At 37.9% G+C, this 18,411-nt stretch overlaps 1 protein-coding gene across 4 annotated transcripts in view; it reads right to left on the bottom strand.

Moving 5' to 3' along the window:
* Window positions 1-3,631: 3,631 nt before the first annotated feature.
* LOC101478337 (myocyte-specific enhancer factor 2A) overlaps window positions 3,632-18,411 on the bottom strand; it is a 45,807-nt gene continuing 31,027 nt past the window's right edge. For all 4 annotated transcript variants that reach the window (XM_004539783.5, XM_004539786.5, XM_004539784.6 and 1 more), the window contains exons 4-10: window positions 13,260-13,394; window positions 12,786-12,993; window positions 12,189-12,242; window positions 11,171-11,307; window positions 7,847-7,970; window positions 5,339-5,441; window positions 3,632-4,666 (exon numbers count right to left, since the gene is read on the bottom strand). In XM_004539783.5, the coding sequence (XP_004539840.2) occupies window positions 4,333-4,666; window positions 5,339-5,441; window positions 7,847-7,970; window positions 11,171-11,307; window positions 12,189-12,242; window positions 12,786-12,993; window positions 13,260-13,394 (1,095 nt within the window). In that variant the 3' untranslated portion in view covers window positions 3,632-4,332. The remainder of the gene's footprint in view (window positions 4,667-5,338; window positions 5,442-7,846; window positions 7,971-11,170; window positions 11,308-12,188; window positions 12,243-12,785; window positions 12,994-13,259; window positions 13,395-18,411) is intronic.

Genomic DNA, 18,411 nt, shown 5'->3' with positions numbered 1-18,411 from the left:
CAACAGTATACAACCTCACGATGTTACCACATCAATATCAAGTCATTCTGATTTTGCTTTCAAAAATAAAAGCATTTTCAAAATGCCCATATCTGACTTGATCCTGGAACAATTTCAAAATGCTCTAAAATGGAAAATTCCTGTTTCCACAGGGTAATTCCACCTTAGATCAACAGTATACAGCCCCACAGTGATACCATATCAATATCAAGTCATTCTGATTATGCCTTCCAAAATAAATGCCCTTTCAAATTGAGCATATATACGACCTACTTTTTTAACGATTTCAAAATGTTCTTAAAAAGAATTTTGCTGTTTCCACAGGATAATTTCACTTTAGGTCAACAGTATACAACCTCACGATGTTACCATATCAATATCAAGTCATTCTGATTATGCCCTCCAAAATAAAAGACTTTTCAAATTGCCAAGATACGACCTACTCTTTTAAAGATTTCAAAATGCTCTAAAAGTGAAAATTGCTGTTTCCACAGGATAATTTCACTTTAGGTCAACAGTATACAACCTCACGATGTTACCACATCAATATCAAGTCATTCTGATTTTGCTTTCAAAAATAAAAGCATTTTCAAAATGCCCATATCTGACTTGATCCTGGAACAATTTCAAAATGCTCTAAAATGGAAAATTCCTGTTTCCACAGGGTAATTCCACCTTAGATCAACAGTATACAGCCCCACAGTGATACCATATCAATATCAAGTCATTCTGATTATGCCTTCCAAAATAAAAGCCTTTTTAAATTGTCCATAATTGACCTAACTTTCAGTGATTTCAAAATGCTCTAAAATGGAAATTTCCTGTTTCCACAGGGTAATTCCACTTTAGATCAACAGTATACAGCCCCACAGTGATACCATATTAATATCAAGTCATTCTGATTTTGCCTTCCAAAGTAAAAGCCTTTTCAAATTGTCCACAATTGACCTAACTTTCAGTGATTTCAAAATGCTCTAAAATGGAAATTTCGTGTTTCCACAGGATAATTCTACTCCAGATCAACAGTATACAGCCCCACAGTGATACCATATTAATATCAAGTCATTCTGATTTTGCCTTCCAAAATAAAAGACTTTTCAAATTGCCAAGATACGACCTACTCTTTTAAAGATTTCAAAATGCTCTAAAAGTGAAAATTGCTGTTTCCACAGGATAATTTCACTTTAGGTCAACAGTATACAACCTCACGATGTTACCATATCAATTTCAAGTAATTCTGATTATGCCTTCCAAAATAATGGCCTGTTGAAAATGCCCATAATTTACCCAACTTTCAGTGATTTCAGAATGCTCTAAAAAGGAAGATTTCAGTTTCCACAGGGTAATTCCACTTTAGATCAACAGTATACAACCTCACGATGTTACCATGTCAATTTCAAGTCAGTCTGATTTTGCTTTTCAAAATAAAAGCTTTTTCAATTTGCCCATATATGACTTACTCTTGGAGCGAATTCAAAATGCTCTAAGATGGAAAATTGCTGTTTCCACAGCATAATTCCACTTTAGATCAATAGTATCCAACCCCACAGTGATACCATATCAATATCAAATCAGTCTGATGTTGCCTTCCAAAATAAAAGACTTTTCAAATTGCCGATATACGACCTACTCTTTTAAAGAATTCAGAACGCTCTAAAAATGAAACTTGCTCTTTCCACAGGATGAATCCATGTTAGATCAAAAGTGTACATCCACACCATGGTACTACTTCAATTTCAAGTCATTCTGATTTTGCCTTCCAAAATAATGGCCTGTTGAAAATGCCAATAACTTACCTAACTTTCAGTGATTTCGGAATGCTCTAAAAAGGAAATTTTCTGTTTCCACAGAATAATTTCACTTTAAATCAACAGTATACAACCCCACAGAGATACGATGTTAAGATCAAGTATTTTCAAATTGCCCGTAGACGACCTACTCGTTTAACGATTTCAAAATGCTCTTAAATTGAAAGATGCTGTTTCCACAGGATAATTCCACTTTAGATCAACAGTATCCAACCCGACAGTAAAACCATGTAAATTTCATGTGATTTCGCCTTTCAAATTAATGGCCCGTCGAATTTGTCCATATGTGATATACTCTTTCAATTATTTCAGAATTTTTTAAAAATGAAAATTGCTGTTTCAACACATATTGGGTTTTCATTTTGAAAAGCAAAATCAGACTCAATTGATTATGACAGAATTGAATCATAAAGATGATGTAAAAGGAAGCTGAAATTGCCACTAGGTTGTAATTGATAGTACGTTTATATTTTAAGTCTGTGGAAAGATGTCATGGTTGGTTTGCAAGCTGTTTTGTAATTTCTTTATTTAGAATGACATCTTTCCACAGACTTAAAATTTCAAAAAAAAACTTTCACTTTGCTCTTTTTTTGTATCCGTCTTTCATTGCAGAGTCAAAGCTGTTACATTTTCCAGCCATGCTCTCATTCAGTGGAAGCACTGTGGTTAGTCTTTTGCAGCTTTTGCTTCTCACCACATGCGCTACCTTGTACTTACCCACATGTTGCATTTTCTCAGGTTTAATCATCTTCTGCTCAGTCATAAAGTCATTCAGTAAATTCCCATCTCTCTGGAGGTAAGATTTCTCTCAGTACAAGAATTCAATGTGTCTCTTATTGTATGGATTCAGTGCCATTAAAGTAATATTTATATTAACTGTCTTCATCCATGGTTATCTCAGATATATACAACGTATATTTAAAAAAAAAAACGTAATCTCACAAAGACACATGGCCTTAAGTGTGTAACCATCATTAGGCACAAGTTACTTATTTAATAAAGACCAAAGCAGATAAATACTCTATCAAAAGACACTGGTATGGGAGTCAAAGGTACATATATACGATAACAGATTTAAGAACAAATTCCTCTAAAGAGTTCCGCTTTGTTTTCTGATCTATGACATTGTGTTTTATCACCTAACACCATCAGCCAAGCAGGAGTTGATGTGCATGTGTTCAGCAGCTTTTTAAAAAGTTTCAGCAGTTTTATCTTTCTTTATAATGCATCCATTTTCCTAAATCTTTTTTACAGGGATATATATATATACATATTTATTAACTAATCAATAAACCTTTTCTAGAGAGGAGTTGTCTTCTTCTCACATTTATTTTGGGGGGTTTTGGGCTTTATTTGATAGTTTAACAGTGATGAGTAGACAGGAAAGAGGGGGAGAGGGTGCAAAGGTCTCCAGAGATCCGACTCGAACCCAGGCCACTGCATTTCAGCTGTAAGGCAAACAGACGCCTCCTCGACCAGTAACCTTTTTTTTTTTAAGAATTGTTTCCTAAGCTTTCTTAACAAAGCCAGTTTATCTATTTATCTAAGAAAGGATACAAATGGTTCTGTAGTGTAGGCTTTAACAACTTTGCTTGGCAAGCAAAAGGTTGCTGGTTAAATTCCAGCCAGAGACACAAATCCCCCTTGGGTTTGTACCAGGAAGGGCATCTGGCATAACACTGCCAAGTCAAATATGCAGACCTACCTGCTTTGGCGACCCCTTGTAACAAAGGAGCAGCTGAAAGTAGCTTTATCTAAGAAATTATGGGAGTTTCAGGAGACAAAGTGTGAAGGCAGGCAGATAAAACACACTGACAAAACGCTATAGTTACACCAAAAGTGATATATATTAAAGATACTATGTACAAACAATAGTGACATGTTTTGGTAGTACATATACAAGTGTCCATGGCTTTCGATTTCAAATCTGAATGAAATATTGTATAATTTTGTGCACAATATAAAAACACACACAACATAGAAAACAGTATACTGCTTTGGCTGATATAAATACGTGTTTTTATAAAGAGGAGTAACAGAAATGATGATGTGGAGGGAGTATTGCTTTCACGATGGACTCATTTAATGGTTTTAAACCCTGAGAAGATTAGAAATGAATTGGTTGACACCAAGTAACTTTACCCACTCATGAACTTTGATTTTATGCTTTGTCTCTCTTCCATCCAGCGCCACAGTGCACTGCAAATGGAAATAACTGTACTCTACTGTAACTGTACTGCATTTGGACCCAGATATTTAATCTCCAAAGCTTTAATTGTTTGTAAAAGAAGAAAATAAGATTAAATGAAGTACCACTGTAATTTCAGCTTTATCCAATCAAGAATGCTCAGACGAATGTTGCTCAACCCTTATCAAGAAATTCCGAGTAACCAAAACAACAGCAAAAAAATAAAAAATTAAAGAAAATTCAACAGAACACGTCAATAAAAACCACATTTCATTTGCACAACAGTGTCCTTCCTGTTTTTTGCCCTGGTGCAGCTTCTCGATGTAGCTCCAGGCTCTATGTCACCCAGCTGTCCATTCGGATCCGCTTGACTGTCGGACTCTCCCTGCCCTCTGACCGACTCGCAGGGAGCAAGTGGAAGTCAGGTCGCTGCTGCTCTTCCCGGTCACTGCTGCCCTCGTGAGAGCTGCAGGAGGAGCCAACGCTGTCAGAAGGGGATCGCCCCATCTCTGCTCGAGCTGATGAGGAGGCAGAGGAGTGAAGATGAGGGTGAACATGTGGATGGGTCATGTACCCAGACTGGCTGAGGTGGTCGCGGGGTGGAGAGATTGGCTCAGCTTTGATGTTGATGTTATGATTGGTGCTGATGGAGAGAGTGGAGCTTCCTGACCTACAGACAGAGGAAGAGAAAATTTGAGGCTGTGACTCTGGAGTGAAGATGCCATCTGGTGGTGACATGGCTGTAATCGGCCTGTAAACAGAAACGTTTTCTCTGAAAACTGTGGCTATTGAGTACATTTAATAATAATAATGTATTTAAAGTAAAAAGCGGAGATAACTGCATTTCTGTTTAAAGCTCTTTTAAACATCTACGTTACCACAGATTAAGAGGCCAGTATTGTACTTACAATTTGATTGATTTCATAGCTAGGGTAAAATGTGTCTAATAGACGTAACATATAGCAGATATGTTGATTTATAAAATAGCTTTTTATTACATACATCACCCAAAAGTACATAACTTCATGGTCTTACACAAAAGCAAAAATGTGTGATGTTTGAACCAGAATTATTATTTATTACATATTTTAGGGCAATTATCTATGTCATGGAATCTGTTATCATATATATTATATCTATGTATATATTTATACATATTTGCATTTCTCCAACTCTGTGCACGCTACTTCAGTTTACTGCACACTGTATGATCAGGTAATTTTTAACTTTATGTCAACAACACAGTATGTCTGCACAAAAAAAAAAAACAGTGTAGAGAAATGGTTAAACATTTAATCTGTAAATCATGAAGGGAGACAGTTTAACTGTGTCAGGCTCTTACCCCATGGAGCTCAGCTGCTGTTGCTCCCATGCTGCCATTGAGCTCAGAGAGGGCCCTGCAGCAGAGTTAAAGCCTGATAACGCTCCACTGTTCAGGGAGTAATCTGACAAAGACAGAAGGAGAGAGACTAATAATAATAATAATAATAATAATAATAATGGACTGCATTTATATAGCGTTTTTCGGGACCCCTCAAAGCGCTTTACAATACCACTATTCATTCACTCTCACATTCATACACTACATGCACATCATGCCGATCAAAAAGCATTACACTTCTATAAAAAGTCAAACATTACCTTTTTTAACAACACTTGAATACAGTATAAACGCTGCACCACAACTTCTCTTACATTCTTGTTATGAGCTGCTAAGCTACCTGAAACTATTTCACTTTTAGTAATGTGCTGAAAATTTGTAAAAGTGAAACCAGAACTCACCCACTAGAGCCCTGTATTTGCCCACATGCACGGAGGCCTCTATACTCAGTTTTGTGACACAAGGTAGCTGAGAGGCTTTGAAAGTTGGTATTTTGTTGATGACTGGATTAAATCATTGTGTTTGAAAATACTTATAGTACACAACAACACAGAGAACTCTGTTGTGTAGCATTAGAAAAATATTTCAATACTACATCATTTGGCAACGATCACAGTGTTTTTAGTTAGTTAACTAACTTTAATTAGCTATTTCAGGGTGTTTTTTTTATTAATATAACTGAATACAGACTGGATAGAGTGCTTTGAAAAAAATTTAAATGTTAAAGAAAATTTCAGGCCAGAAAAAAAGTAATTTCCAACTAACAGTGGGATTTCATCTGCCTTGCTAGAAGGCAGGGCTGTTATGTGCTTGGTTGTCTTAAGGGGAATCTTTACACAGTCTGCACCTGGGGCCTTGTCTGGTGTGGTAGACCACAGCATCTATGGATCTTGTACTTAGAGCTTGTTCCTGTGCTGCCATGATTAGTGCCTCTGTGATGTCTTTCAATCCAGCTTTGTCCAGACACTGGTAGGATTTCTGAATGTAAGCCACTCCTTCTATCTGCTGCAAACCGTGCACGGGCCTATCCTCCCATGATGGTTTGTCTCCTTGCACCTCTTCTTTCTCGGGTTTCTGCTGCCTAAGGTATTAACTAAGCACACGGTCAGTTGTGGCCATGTTGTTGTTGATGTTTGTTGTCTCATCCTGGACAGTGGTTTAGTTTATTTCAGAGAGATAGAAGGCAGGAGAATAAACCAGCTATACTCAGTTGAAGGGGATATGGGAGAAAGACACAGCCCATAACGGCAGTGCTCAGTGGCTGACCTTTTGCACTCATGTTGCCATGGATTAGCACACTCACACATCCATGATTCACAGTTACCACTGTGCAGCCAGTGTAGTAGTCCTGGCCAGGTCAATATAAAAAAAAACAAAAACAAAAAAACAACACACACACACACACACACACACACACACACACACACACACACACACACACACACACACACACACACACACACACACACTGTATAAAATCTGATCTAGACTAAAATGGTTTTATTTAACCAGAGAATGTCCTGCCAGTGTTCATAAGACTTCTTTTCATTTTCCTTGGCAAGGTTTAAGGTTGTAGTTTTGTTCCACTTGACCACAATGAGCAAAAACGCCCCATGTGAAACAATTACCCATCTCTTGTTTGATAGAAGTTGATGCTAACTGCAATTTGTGGATACTCGCGGAGACTTTTGTTGTTGTTAGTAAGGCTTTTCCTTTACATCCAAACACCTGAGTCATTTTCATTTTACCTATATTCGCAGCCTTTACTCTTGTATTCCATCCCATATCGTTATGAAATCTCACAGCTCCAGTTTGTTATTTTTTCAGGGAATTCCTTACAATCAAGAACTATTAGAAACAATTCAGGCTAAAACTAAAACAAAAAAGTTATTATTTTTCAAGCTGCTTAATAAGCTTGAAAACCTTCCAGTGTGACTGAACTAAAGCATTTCTGGATAGAAGAGGGGGTCAAATTGCCACCATGAATGCCAGGCACTGATCTCTAGATATCAAAAGTATGTGGTTGCAGCTACTGCTGCTAAAGCTGGCAGTTTGGCAAGCTATTAGGCCCAGGGAGCAATTCATTTTTTCACATTCACCTTTTCACTTCCATCCAAGTAGCATTTAAATCTAGCATTTTGTATTTTTTCAGGCTGCTGTTGCTTTATGTTTTTTTTAATTTAAAGATCTAACAGTGTTTATGTTAAATGAATGGGATACACACAAAAATAGAGTAAATTCTTTTAAAAATTGCCCTGATACAGTTGGTCATACCATTATAAACTGTCTAAAAGAGCTGAAATTTAACACCACCTAATTAATTCAGCAATTCCATTAACCAATTAAAACAAACCGCAATGTACACTGTTTTCTTATTTGATTTTTTGGGGGGCATACTGTAAAATATTGAGGTCAGCAGGGCTAAGGTAACTACAGAAACACAGCACGAATAGTAAAAAGAACTTGTACCGTTGTAGGCCGAGCCGATGCCAGCATAAACCAGACTCTGATGGGGTAGACTGGGTGTGGTGATAGAGACAACTGGTGTGGAAAGAGGCTGACTGGACTGACTGCTACTCATCCTTTGGTTATTCTGAAAACAAATAATAAACAAAGACATAAAGTCACTAAGTTCACTCATGAAATGTTACTGTTCTCTTAGTTTGTTGCTTTTTGTGCTTAGATCGCAATTATAGTGTTCGCTAGAACTAGACTTGTAATGCTGTGGCAGCTGTGGCTACAACCGTAGCTTGCCTCCACCAGTGTATGAATGTGAGAGTGAATGAATAGTGGCATTGTAAAGCGCTTTGGGTGCCTTGAAAAGCGCTATATAAATCCAATCCATTATTATTATTATTAATGCCCCATTTCAACCACAAGATGTCAGTATAAGCTCACATCCCCTGTTTTAAAAACAAAACAAACAAAAAAACATTAATCAGTTCAAAATATATAGTTTTGAATTTCCTACACTTCCCATAGTGCTAGCAGAAGTTGCACATGAATTGAACAAGGATTTGCATTCTTCTCAACAAAACTGAATGTTTTGTAAAGACAGAAGTCTAACAGAAATCCACTAACTATTCAGAAACTGCAGTTTAGTTTAAAAAATGTACTTTTTGAATGTTTATGTTTAACCCAAGACTTGATAGTCTAATTTATCAGTCAGTTTCCTTTAATGACATGAAATCCTCTTCTTTTCCAAAAAGCGATATCAGTGCAATTTATTCGGCTGTCTGCTTTTAGAAAACACACAACTGAAATATCAACTGAATAGCAGCAGGTAATTCATTCTTAATTATTCATTGTCCTAAAATAGCCTATCAGTTCAGAACAGGTGGCTCATGAACTCAACTTATCACACTGAATTTAGGAGTTGTTTTTCGTTCATCTTTCAATCACGTCACCCTGAACCAGGTCATTCATTGCTCAGCAAACATAAAAACAATGGGTTAACCAACCCATACATGTCTCATTCCCTGTGTTTTCTATGGTGTCCTTGCATTTGTGGACTACAGATAATGCACTACAGAATCCAAGTTAAAGCTATCATGGTAGTGAGTAGTAGACACAGACATCCTGTTAAGAAATGCAGACCTCCTCAGTTGTTTTTGCTTTGTTGTTTTCGCCTGTTTGTGCAAAACACACTAAACAAAGCATGCCGCTTACACTAACATGTGCACAGGAGGAAGTGAAAGGCAGTTTCAAAATGATCACACTGAGGAGGAGTTGTGAGACCACAACACAACATCTTTTGCTGGAGTGAATGAAAAGCAGAAAGAAAAATATGAGTGGCTTCTTCTGTTGGTTTAAACAGGGTGGAGGCATTAGCCGTATCATGGTTCGGATTTTATAAGTGTTCCAGCTTCAAACGACTGCAAACCCATTCAGCACAGTTCCTGAAAACTAGACTCTGCCAGATTCTGTTTCCTGCAAACATGACAACAACAAATTATTTGTCACCCAGTCACCGATAATTGACAAACAGATAAGATCAACAGAATGATGAGGAATTATGATTACTTAATGTGGAATGAATGGCTGCTGATTCATCACTTCTCCAAAAGAAATTTAGTCACTCTGAATTTCAGTGACATTAAACATCGCTATTAAAACTTTAAAAGCTACCTCTAATGTGCTCTGAATTTGTAATCTAAATTATATTTAATATAGATTTATTTTACTATTCATTTCTAAATAGTCTGGATATTCTTTTCTTATATCGCACATATGTGAAACTCTTCCTTTTTCTATGAAAAGACCTCGACATTAATTTCTAGAACACCAGAAAATAGAAACTCATATCCTTCTGCAATATGTAAAAATCCCCTGGAAACCACAACCAGTAGAATAATGGAGCTGGTCGGTCACCATAAAAGGAAAAATACAAAGAAAAGAGTGTCCGTTTCCATTGTTTACTAATTGTTACATCATGTCTGAGCACAGTGTGGGAGGCAAGGGCAACAGTAGGAGAGTTAAGGGCAAATCAATAACTTCAGCGACCCGGCACAGCTGCAGAATGTGGAATCTTAAGAAAGGAAAACAGACTCCTTCTACAGTCTTCCAAGTCATCTTACACAACCATGAACTGGTGCTCTGATGTCATGTATATAAGAACCGTAACTGTGTGTACCAGGCAGCTTTTAAAGCACTTTTTTATGCCCAATTTTTCGCACTTGATATTATTTCTGCATTTCTGTTCTACTGGTACTGAGTCTAAACAAGACTTGAGCTTCCATAAAGAATTTGCACTGCCCTCACAAAGAGACATATGACTTGGAAACTTAGTCGAACTGTCGGACTTTTCAGATGAACAGGCTGTTGTTTTCCAAAACTTTTGGGCAAAACTTGAACTAATAAGCTTTTACATTCTTTTTTGTGTTAGTTTAAGCTGCTATTTAGTGTGAATGCCAATTTGGGTCATAGATTTTATGATGAGATATATATGCATTTAGTCAAATGTGTGACAAACTTCAGTCTGGAAACCCTTCAGGCTAGTCTGTTGACTCAGCCTCTGAGTATAATGGCCGATCTTTCACAGCTTCTGGCGTAGCCAGTGGGCTTTCTAAGGTGGCACTCCCCTTTTACTCTCCACACAGACGTTTTACCTAAAGCCTACTGCTACTGGTTAAATCCTAGCGTTTCCAAAAAAAAAAATCTGACTAGAAGTGGACCACAAACAGAACTTTGCACCTTGCCTATAGATTCTGCACATCCACGTGTGTTTTAAAGAGATTACGGGAACCTTAAATGTAATCAAAAGAGTGTTAGTTCACAATAAGACTGAATCTTGTTGAGTCTACTGGAAGGGACTATAAAGAAGTAGCAGTGAAGTCGGTCAAATGAGGCATGCAAGCTTTTGCCAGTATTGTCCATTCTTCAAAGGAACTATGATTTCATCTGTAAAACCACCAACCATCTGCCCCAAATAGTGTCAAACCAATTGTTCTCAAAAGTTGTTGGCCCACTCTGTGGTAATCTGTGTCATATATTTACCCTGTTCATGCCTGACTCCAGGATCCCACAGGCTTAGAAAACACAATGTACTGTTCTGATTCTTAATAAAATCCAGATCAGGAATCAAAGGTTCATGGTTTTATAGAGCTGTCAGCAGCTAGAGGACTCTTCCTAGTTCCAGTCAAAACTAAAACTACATCACATGTTACAAGCTTGATTGCTGTTCTGTATTGGACCTAAATAAATACATAAAGCTTTAGGTAACATTTTTAAGAATATTACTCATTATAAAGGCTTTTTTGTTTTGGTTATAAATATAAAAGAAAACACACTTACCAGTGTTTGCATCATTCCTTTGGAGTGGGGGATGAGGACCCGGAGGTCTGTCTTGCGGCTGGTAGGGACCATGCTGTTCCCATGAGGTGGAGGAGGAGGAGGAGATTTTGATGGTATGATCTTTCCAAATCCATTCACTAAATACAGACGTGTGGAGGATGTTAAGAAGTGATGGTAATTCAATTCCAACTTTCACTTAAGTGCTGATTCTAGCTACTTTTTGTAAGAATTTTGCAAAGGATATTTTTTTGTTAATGGAAAGCATCATGCATATAGCACAAGTTTCAAATATTTAGAGCTTTGGAATGCACTTGAAAATGGAGTGGAGTATTACAGTCTCATGTATTAGATCCATTAAATCAACATGTCCACAGCCAAGTTCTGCATGCGGACTGGAGAAAGTACAGCTATATATTATACAGGAGATAATCATGAATAATTCATATTTTCTCTCTCTTGGCATTACATAATGGCAGTGTTCCTGAGAAAGAGAGCACGGCCATGGCAGGAGGGGAATTATGCAAAGACAGTTTGTAGAAAGGGTTGTGGACCAAAGCATAAGGGCAGAAGAGCAGCAACAAAAACCAGGAGGGATGAAACTGAGGTGCAGCCAGGCTCCTGGAAGAACACATCCCATATCCACTGGCCTTAGCTGACCAATAGCAAATCCATCACCATCTTACATCAACTCCCACTATTTTAAGAAGCGCTAACAGAACCTCAGAGGAGCCATGAACTAATTATCAGATTATTTCTGTGGAACCTCTTTCTTATATTTCATTCTTTCGTAATTTATTGGCTAATTTTAATCCCTTAAGGCCTCTAGAAAAAAAAAAAATCAAGAAAACAAATAACTATTTGTTCAAACAGATCACACACAGTTAACACATGCAGCTGCTCACATGGGATCACAAGCAAAACAAGCTTGCAAAGACTGCTCCATATGCAGGGAGTTGTGTTTGTGCGTATGCAGTATACATGTCAGAGCATGTTTGTTAAACTCCTGTTGGATACATACCAGTCGGTCCAGATCCATTTTGCAGAGCCAGCTCGGAACTGCCCTGCAGGCCACCTGAGGATAAACACAACACACTCGTTAGGATTCGTTATTACGTTTTTCTCGCATTTAATGTTCTGCAATCACTAAGAACCACTCTGCATGCATCCATCTTTTTATCTTATTAATAAGATTTTAAATAAGACTGCAGCTTTAAGTAAGATTGCTTTAGATCGTTCACTTTCTATCTGCTCGAATGTATTTTCCCCAGCAGGGCCTTTTTCTGTACAATAACAGTCAAACTGTTGTTTTTATCAGATGCGCTGTCTTCAAATCAATGTTAAGAAATAAATAAATACAATGGAAATCAGTAATTCCTCCTGCGCAGAATGTTTGCATGGCTCATCTCCTGCATCTCCATTAAAAACTACTATACTGTCTAATTAAAATACATAGTTTTCTACATAGTCTCTCTTCTACTCATAATTCTAAGGCTTATCTGGACATCCTTGCACACATTCATTTTCATGTCTCCTCTGAGTTATTGTCATCGGCTCAGTGTGCAGTTTAACAGTAAGTTTAGTTACCAAAGAACAACACAAAGTTCATATTACTCACTTCCAGCACTCGGGGGTCTTTGTGAAGAGTTTATGTTTCTGTGGAGGTGCGAGTGAGGTGAGGTGAGGATACCACCGTCAGCCAAAGCTGCTGTGGCTGCAGCTAGTGCCTGGGAAGTTGCCCCTCCTCCTCCACTGTGACTGTAGGCCATGCTGCCTGGTGCTACATGCATGAAGTGCTGTTGATGCTGCTGCTGCTGGCCTGTGGACTAAGAAGGCAGCAAGAGACAAAAAGAGCCAATCAGCATTAAAATGAAATACATGAACTGGTAAAATGCAATTGTCTTTTATCAGTTGTATTGTCTTCATCTTTGTGTCTGTGAGCATGACCAGACATATTATCACCACAGACTGTGGATGGAGGATAAATGACTGGAAGGTTCTTAATTAATGACCCTACAGAGAAAATGGGGGTGGGAACAGTCACTAAACAAAATGTTGAAAACCAACAAAAAAAACAAACAACGCAACTTACAATTTTATGAGTCTTCATCATGTTGTCAAACTCTTCATTAATCTTCTTGTATTTTTCTTCAGTATTAGGAGTGAGGACATAGGATGCGTCAGCATCAGGGCTGTCGCAGCCTCTGTGTTCCTTCTTGTTAAGGGCCTGTAGGTGACATAGTTATAAAGGAGTAGCATTAAAAAAACAAAAGGGAAAAACAGGTAAGCATTGGTTAAAAAACAAACAAACAAACAAAAGCCTTTCACCACCAGTTCTTTAGTAAAAGGTTAAAATTAGTAAAAACATGCAGTTTAATGAGCATTTCCCCTGATAATCTGATTGTTGAGAGTAGAGACAGAAGAGAAAGAGTATGCATAGTCAGTACATGAATTGATTGTGGAACATTAAAATTGAGGTACTACCAAAAACAGGATGTGTATGGATCTGGTTGCTCCCTGTGTGCAATATGGTTGAAATCAGGAAGGGTAACTGACCACTGAGAACACTAGAAATCAGATTCAAGTCTCGTAACGCTCACTGTACATAGCTGCTTCTCAGACACTGAGAACACATTTGCAAATTTACAGGTTTATAGTCAAAACCTTTTTTTCCCGATGCACCTTTGAGTATGCATAGATAGTGATATTTCTATACAGACTTCTCAGGCAAGGTGTTAGTCGCAGAGGTGGCAAAAGTGCAGACATTCTGTAACTAAGTATAGATATTAGTGTTAAAAATGTTTTCAGTTTTACTTAAGTAAAGAAGTACAGGCTCTGGGTTAATGAGGCAAGTTGTGTAAAGCGCTTTGAGTGTTCAGATAACGTCGGAAAGCGCTGTATAGGAACCAGTCCATTTACTTCACACTAGGCTTTTTTTTAATGTGTTTCACCTTTTGTACACAGTTTCTTACTCAGTCTACACACATAAAAATAAACCTCATCTCTGAGCTGCACCAATAAAGGTACTTAATCTGCACAATCACTGACAAACAAGATGAAACTGTAAAGTGGTCTTAAGCAAGATATTTAAGCACGTCCCTGATTATTTACTGGAAGACACTGATGTGACACTGAACCTCATCAACACCTATTTCAGCTTCAGTTTCTAAGGTGAGAAAATTTTAATGTCTCAGTATATCAGCTCTGGAGCAGTATAGCACCTTGTGGAGACAAATATTATCTGCCTCCATATTTACTGTGAAGACTTTGTGACTTTTGAAGCCGCTGCTCTGTGTAGTTTGCACTTTATGGGTTTTCTTCCTCTAAAGAGAGGCTGCTCCATAAAGCAGACTTGCTGATCTTCTGTAGCAACCTTTTAAACATAATGAACCAGAGCACACACATATGTTTTTTAGAGCATGCTAGAAACAACTTTAAATGTAGTTCGATGGTTTTAGTTATGTATGGCAGACAGACAGGGAAATAAAAGGCAAAGAGTTGACTGTTAATGGATCCCTGATCGTCACTGAGAGTGAGCCATCTAATTAGATTCACAACTCCTGTGTCTGTGGAAGGTTATATTACTACTGGCAGTGTAGCTTAGACAAAGCTCTACAGTGCTGTCAAAGGCAGTGCTGGTAAAGAAAATTGTACTTTGGAATAGGAACTAAATCTTGGGTTGGAATTCCATTCATGGTAAAGGCTAGAGCCCAAGACGAGTATCACAAATCATCAACATTCTTCAATTATTATAGTTATTAAACACTCACTTGCCACTCTTTTAGTTACAAAAGTCATTAAAACAAATATCTGACACTAACAACTAACAACTCACTGCATGTAGTCATGTTAACATCGTCAAAATGACGTCCCAGAGGTCAAAGTAAACATCAGAATGGGGAAGACTGATGACTCAGGTGTCTCTGAACATGGTGCCAGATAGGCTGGTCAGAGTATTGCAAAAACTGATGATCTACTGGGGTTTTTCCAACACAACCATCTCTACATTAAAAAGAGAATGGTCTGAAAAACACAAACTGTTCATTGAGCAGCAGTTCTCTGGAGCTGCTCTCATATTAGTACTTTGATCTCTGCCATGTACTTAAGGACAAACAGTATCTGAATATTCTGTTCACTATGCAGCCCTGTTCATCTTTTTTGATGCTAACTTGTTTAACAAGTACTTCAGACATTTTTTTTTCTGGAAAGACCCGTCTGCTACAGCCTGGGATAAAATAAGACTGACAAACCCTGTAACAACAAAACAATGAGCTAAAAGATGCTGTAATTCTCCAGTGGATTATAGGCCTCCGTAAGCACATTAATAAGTGATGGTACATTTCAAATATTTAACATCAACATGTGTCATGCATTAAAATAGAAGAAGATACGTAATTCCCACTGTACATAAAATCAAGTGAAGCATGGCATTTGCACTGCAAGCTGGTTTTGAATGATTAGGTTTAGATGACTAGTTTGAAATGCAGACCGAGTAACTGATATTTGGTCATTTTCAGCACCTGGCCTTTGGCAGATGAGTCACTCTAATAAATAAATAAACAAAAATCATGCCAATATCATGCAAGCCTGTACAATTACATAATTTCCCTGGTATCCATCACCTCATCTCTGCTCATCTCACGTCATAGCGTGAAATGAAAGGACCATCAGGGCAACACACCACCCAGCTGACTGTTGGCCCAACACATGTGCTTTGCATTCCCAGACACTAGTACTTACTTAAAGCTTTAAAAACACACACAAATCTATTTCCACAACCGCTGACCGCTTAAACAGTCACTCACTCAGTTCCTGTACAATCTGGCTGCTGCATTTCAGTTCTAGTAAATTCAAGCTAAACAGAATAACAAAGGATGCACATATTTCTGTCCATTCAGTTCAACACAAGCTTTAACTAATCCTGTCTGACTGCTTGTTTGTTGGATGCTATTGTTTGACAACTATGTTGTTTTGTCTAATTATGGGAAGAGATATCACGGTATATTATGTGGGTTACCAATTACTTGTAATTATTCAAAGTGACAGCTTTCAAACACAGTAACCATCAGGGATTTAAAAATGCTGTAAATTACAGAAGGAATAAGGATGCAAAATGCATCCAAATTTGCAGATCTGCTGCAAAACCCTTTGACTATCCACCATCATGCTGTGCATTTTTTCAGGAAACAAATGATGTCCAATACAAAGAGTCTGGTGCAGACATTTGCAAATACATTTGCAAATATTATACATCTGTCTTCTGGCAAGACTACCAAAGGAAAACACTGTGACACATAACCTATATTGAGATAAAGGCATTGGAACGTGTCTCTGTAAACAAGAAGGCCAGGAATGTTGTTTAAAAATTCATCTGTGCTTTCAAAGACTAATGTCTGTCGTGTGAAAGTAAGCTCTGGCACAAAGCCTTGACTTAGCTGCTGATTAAGATCAAATGATCACACTAATATCTATTCTGGTCCAAGTGTCACATTAACAACAGACAAAAAAAGATGCAGGAAAAGCCCCTATCTGCCTGCTTTAAAGCTTTAAAATTCTGGCATTCTAATGTATACGCACTGTAAGTCTTCACAGTACCTTGTAAATATATGTGACACAATACCAGAGCAAAATGTACCATTCCAGCAATGAGATTAAGCATATAATGAATGTGTAATTATTATTAATGATGTGAGGAGACACGAGCTTGACATGAGCTCTTTTAGTTGCTCCGCTCAGAAGTTTATTAGTCTGCAATCATTCTCTGATTCAGGTGAGCCCTGTGCTTGACCTTGCAACAGCTGCTATCAATTATCTAAACACACACTTTCTTTGAATATTACATACTAATTTTAAAGAATTAAACAAACAGCTTTCATTAGAGATGTGACAGTGGATACAGTACCCCACAGTATGTATCTCCACAGATGCTGGTTCACAGCACTACATCATGTCTGGGCACTATCTTAAAGTGGCTGTTAGAGGATATGACAGTGTGTATGTGTATCCTTATCATCTCAAATGTCAAAGTCGGCTTTAGTAGATCTCCAAAGGCATCTGGATCACTGCCACCATGAGGCACGAGCTGCACCACTAAGCATCTTGACATGTGAGGGTGACGTCTTGTTGCTCTCGGGGCAACATCACAGATAAAATAAGACCCCCTCTTTCTCTGGAGCGAGTCTTTTCCAGTCGGGTGATTGCCCTACAGGCTAAGAATAGGCCAGGCATGGGAGTGCTTGAGGAGTGATCCAATGCATCTCTGGCAGAGAGAAAACGCACAGCTCGCATACTTTGAAAGGCACACTTACATTTCACAGATTGCTTTCACATGAAGCATCCTGTCACACAGAACTAAACCAAATCAGCTGTTGTGCGTTTTGCCACAGTGCCAGGTTTCACTGTGTTGTAGCGTTCTCTTTCTGTTATGCTTTTCATTCATCTCTGGGCTCTGCAGGCTGACAGGGCTGCACTGCTGCATACCTTGGACAACTGTTCTGTTGTTGTTGAAACTCAAGTCTGCTGGACACAAACTTGTCTCAATTATTATGACAAAAGTAATCTGTTAGTGATAGTAGCTGAACAGTGAGGACTTTGTAGCTGTTTTAGCTGGCAGGCCGTTATCATTACAGGTTTGCTTGCTTCCACCTCCATTTATGGTTGACATTACATTTTCATCTACACACATGGAGACATTTCAAAAGCCTAGTGCTTGTAACAGTGTATGCTAATCTATCGCAAACACATTGTTAGGCATGGAGTATAGGGTTTGCAGAATTACTCTGGTTGTGGAATGAACACAATCCATGGAAAAGAAAGTTTCTTTGAAACACCATCAGAACCAAGTACATGGAGAGAAGGCCTTTCCACGGGAATATTTGTACAGTTGTTTTTGTAATTTCAGTGAACTGGTCCTTTAAATAGCTTACAGGAGCCACTTTTTACTTGAATGTGAAGAAATTGTACTTTCATGAAGTATACAGTTAGTAATCCAAGTGATTAATTAGGATTTATGAGCAGAAAACGACCCCTTGTTCTGCTGCCAAAACTGTTTTATTAGTTTAAAATTTCCTGATTTCCTGAACACTAAATTATAACCATGTGTAAGAATTTATCCAACCACAGAAACTTTGGAGATTATAAAATATGCTCTCATTTATACCAGGTTATCTGCTGCCATATTTGACATTTTTACTTTTTAGATGTCAGCCCTGTGTCAAATAATTACTAGTTATTAACGGTTAAGG

This window comes from Maylandia zebra, linkage group LG1, assembly GCF_041146795.1.
Source record: "Maylandia zebra isolate NMK-2024a linkage group LG1, Mzebra_GT3a, whole genome shotgun sequence".
Taxonomy (NCBI): Eukaryota; Metazoa; Chordata; class Actinopteri; order Cichliformes; family Cichlidae; genus Maylandia; species Maylandia zebra.
The sequence above is the reverse complement of the archived record's forward strand: the minus strand, read 5'-3'. Positions and strand labels throughout refer to the sequence as shown.